The sequence below is a fragment of the Phoenix dactylifera genome, chromosome 1, assembly GCF_009389715.1.
Source record: "Phoenix dactylifera cultivar Barhee BC4 chromosome 1, palm_55x_up_171113_PBpolish2nd_filt_p, whole genome shotgun sequence".
NCBI classification, from domain to species: domain Eukaryota; kingdom Viridiplantae; phylum Streptophyta; class Magnoliopsida; order Arecales; family Arecaceae; genus Phoenix; species Phoenix dactylifera.
The window spans coordinates 25,577,378-25,581,279 of NC_052392.1; the positions used below are offsets into that span (position 1 = coordinate 25,577,378).

Consider the following 3,902-nt stretch of genomic DNA (forward strand, 5'->3'; position numbering starts at 1 on the left):
TGCAGAGTAGCAATCCTAAAGATCATATTCAATAAAAATAGTCCAAAAATATCACTTAAAATATATATATATATATATATATATATATAGAGATAGATAGATAGTACAATGGTGGTTCACATTCTGTGGGTGAGAATACGGCCAACAAAATAAGAAAAAAATTAAAGCAGATAAAAAGTCGGGCACTCTGTCATGTTTAGACAAAATAGGTATACTCTTTGACGTATGGACAAAATAGATATACTAAACAATAATCGAGGACGAAGACTTTGAAATTTGTGCCTCAAAAAATAAATAATATGAAATGGAGTGCTTTCAAAGTTGTGCGGTGGGCGATGTAATCCTTGTCGGCGGGTCGAGACGAACAACCACGGAGGTGGGAGATTGAGGGAGGCTGGAGCTAGGCCGGTGGGAGGTGGGTCCTTGGCTATAGATGAAGAGGAATCGGCCAAGGAGGAGGTGGGGATCGAGGAAAAGGACTGGGGAGGAGGGCCTAGGCACGAAGAAGAAGGGGAAGTAGCAATGGCGGTACGGCGAAGGATCTTGGGCGACGACAGTCATAGCTCACCGACGGGAGGCTGAAGCCCTTAACCTCAAACAGTTAGCATTCTGAAGCTTGCTAGCGACTAGCGAGGCAGTGTGTGGATCGAACTCGACAGACCAAGGCGCCGGTGTCGGTAGGTGCCCTTCGGCCTCGTCCAAACAGAGGAACAGAGTAGCAGAGGCATGGTGCCTCCGGCCCCCAGCCCTCAGCCTCACCATAGCAAAGGAACAGAGGTGTGGTGCCCTCGCCCATCCCAGCGCAGTGCCATCAGCCCTCAGCCTCACTGAATTGAAGGGCACTCACCGTACCCTCGTAACACAATTGCCTTGGCCTCGCCGGCGCAGCGCCCTTGGCCCTCAACCTCGCCAACCCGAGGCGTCCTCGAAATAGAGGAGCAATGCACTCAGGTGGAGGAGAAAATGGGAAGAAGGCACTGGAGCGGGTGGATCTTGTTGTTAGAGTAGTCTCACACATGAAGTAAAAAGAAGGTAGGTGTGGCTCAATCAATCTTGCCAGTGGAATCGCCGGCAGTGCGAATCTCATCGTCATTGGAGGCGTCGGTCTCGTCGGAGAAGGCACTAGAGCTAGCGCCGGTGGTGGAGGAGGAGAGGAACTGGGGTCGAGGCAGTCGCGTGGAGGAGAAAGCTTGTAATATTGTAATAAAAAAATAAGTTATAGTGTCTAGTTGAAATTTTTTAAAAATTTTGAGGCCGAAGTATTTTTTATCTAAATTTAAAAAAGGTATCTCTAAATTTTTTTTCTTAGTTCTTCGAGCGTGACATTATCTATCCACTTAGAAGATTGACTAATAAGATGAACCCTTCCAATGACTCCATATAACCCCCGAGTTCTCGACTTATTTTGGAGCCCGTTACTACATTGTTTTGCTACATGACATCTTTTCGAGGAACCTCGAATGTCCAGCCTTCTGGCGGCCTTCTCTACTCTTGCAAGGGCTTTGGGTCACAGGCAAAGCTCCACCTTCAAGTGTGGGCTTTCGACGTCTTTCCTTCTTCTTGGAAACGATAACTCAAGGTCCAAACCGAGCATGCCAAAAAGGATATGCTGGCTCTTTGTTTGACTAGAGGGCATGCAATCACTTAGCAAGATCATGGCCTGCTCATGCGACATGTAGGACGCCATTCGACAGTCTAGGCGAATGATAGAGGTTCGATAAATGGTCAAGGACTTCACATTCCCAAGGAAAGTGAATTGGATTGTCTAGTGGTCAAGGACTTCACGTTCCCAAGGAATTAAGGAGATTAAGTTATAGCTAGTCCTAAGATGACGATAAAGAGATACACAAAGTAGTACCTTCAGACTCCTTGGTGATAAAGTCGTACAAATAGCTATTCATCTAGCCGACTTGTACCGATCATTGACATATTTATACCACTACAAGAATTAAATTGTTTCTAAGATAAACCGAAATAAAGAGGATTAAGAGTCCAAAATAATTGGATTGTTATTGTTGTTGTTGTTGGAGTTGAATATGGGTTCCTAAAACCAACAATATTTTTTAGGTACCAAAAGGAAAAAAATACTAAACAAGAAGTACTAAATAGTTTTGTTCTTACATCTCACATCTTATTAGAAAGAATAGCGCAATATATATATATATAAAATATTATATTTTATCAATTACATAGTTTACAAAATTATCTTTAATGACGTTTTTAAGATGGTGATATTATAAGATATCAAACCTTGGGAGAGGTAAGGGGGCCTTGGGTGCCTTGATAGGGATCAGACTCTCAAGGACAGGAGCGGCCCAATGTATTTAGTAGCCTAAGGCCGTTTTGTCTTTAAGGCCTTCCCTGCAGTTAGGGCTGGAAGTGGGCTCGGGCCGGCCCGAAGCCCATCGGGTCGGGCCGCCCGCGGGCCGGGCTATGGGCTAGGGCCAATGCATTTCGGGCCGGGCTCGGGCTTAATTATTCAGCCCATTTCTATTTCGGGCCGGGCTCGGGTATCTCATTGGCCCGGCTCGGGCCCGACCCAAGCCCGCGCCCATACTCAGCCCGAACGCGGCCCGTCCAAGCCCGAGCCCGTATCAACAATTTGCCCTAAAGGAAAACCCTTGAATCGCGACTCGCTCCGTCGCTCGTCACCATTTTCGTCCCTCCCCACGTCCGCGCCTTCTTCCCGGGCTTCCACGGCACCCAGCTCCTCCCCGCCTCCGACGGCTCCGGCCCGCACCCGCACCTCATCCTCGACGACCTCGCCGCCGGCCTCCGCCGCCCGTCCCTCATCGACATCAAGATTAGCGCGCGTACCTGGTACCCCTCCGCCCCCGACGACTACGTCCGCAAATGCCTCAAGAAGGACCGCGACACCACCAGCCTCGCCCTCGGCTTCTGCATCTCCGGCGTGCGGATCCACCAGGGCGGCAACGCCGGCTTCTGGCGGCCCGATCGCGAGGCCGTCCGGCGGTTCACCGCGGAGGACGTCAAGCGAGCGCTCCGGCAGTTCGTGTCCTCGAATCCGGCGTCGGATCCGGGCCCGCCGGACTGCGCCTTCGCCTCCGCTGTGTACGGCCGGTCGGACGGGGTTCTGGCGCAGCTGCTGGAGCTCAAGGCGTGGTTCGAGGACCAGATGCTGTTCCACTTCTACTCGGTGTCGGTGCTGGTGATGTACGCGAGGGAGGAGGTCGAGGCCAGGAGGGCCGGCGGCGGGGTTAGGGTTAAGCTCGTGGATTTCGCTCATGTGATGGAGGGGAATGGGGTTATCGACCACAATTTCTTGGGGGGGCTCTGCTCGCTGATCAAGTTCATCTCGGAGATCCTCACCGACCCGGATGAGTGCTTGGCCGAACCCAACAAGACGCACTTGAGCTTCGAGAATGGGAGCTGAGGGAACGACAACAGCATGGTGGTTTGTTTTTTGGTAGCCCACTCAGAATCTTCGATTTGATTTCGCTTTCTGATACTGGAGGCATGGATAACTTTGCAGCTTTTAATTTCTGGGCCGGCCCAAATGGGCTCGGGCCTTGTTCCTTAAAAATTTTTCGGGCCCCGGCCCGGCCTGAAGCCCGAAAAAAAAATTCGGGCCGGGCTTGGGTAGGGGTTTGGCCCGACCCGGCCCGGTCCACTTCCAGCCCTACCTGCAGTGAGCCGGCCTAAGGCGAACTCACAAGAGAGCCTTTTTTCTTTTCATTTTGTCTTTAAGGGCTCGTTTGGTTCGCGGGAAGCATTTTCCCTCCTAGGAATATAATTCCTGCGAAACAAATTCCTAGGAAGAGAATGCCTAGAAAAGTACTTTTGGCATGTTTGGTTGACTATGAGAAAGTGACAAATTTCCAAAGTGTTTATATTTGGTTAGCGATCCATTTTTCTGGGAAAGTTATGTATAATTCCTATTA

The 3,902-nt window shown here is 50.1% G+C and overlaps 1 protein-coding gene across 1 annotated transcript; it reads left to right on the forward strand.

Moving 5' to 3' along the window:
• The first annotated feature begins 941 nt into the window (after window positions 1-941).
• Window positions 942-3,394, forward strand: LOC120111460 (inositol polyphosphate multikinase beta-like). Its single transcript, XM_039128520.1, has 2 exons — window positions 942-1,021; window positions 2,614-3,394. The coding sequence occupies exons 1-2, from the start codon at window positions 942-944 to the stop codon at window positions 3,392-3,394; spliced, it is 861 nt and encodes a 286-aa protein (XP_038984448.1).
• Window positions 3,395-3,902: the final 508 nt, after the last annotated feature.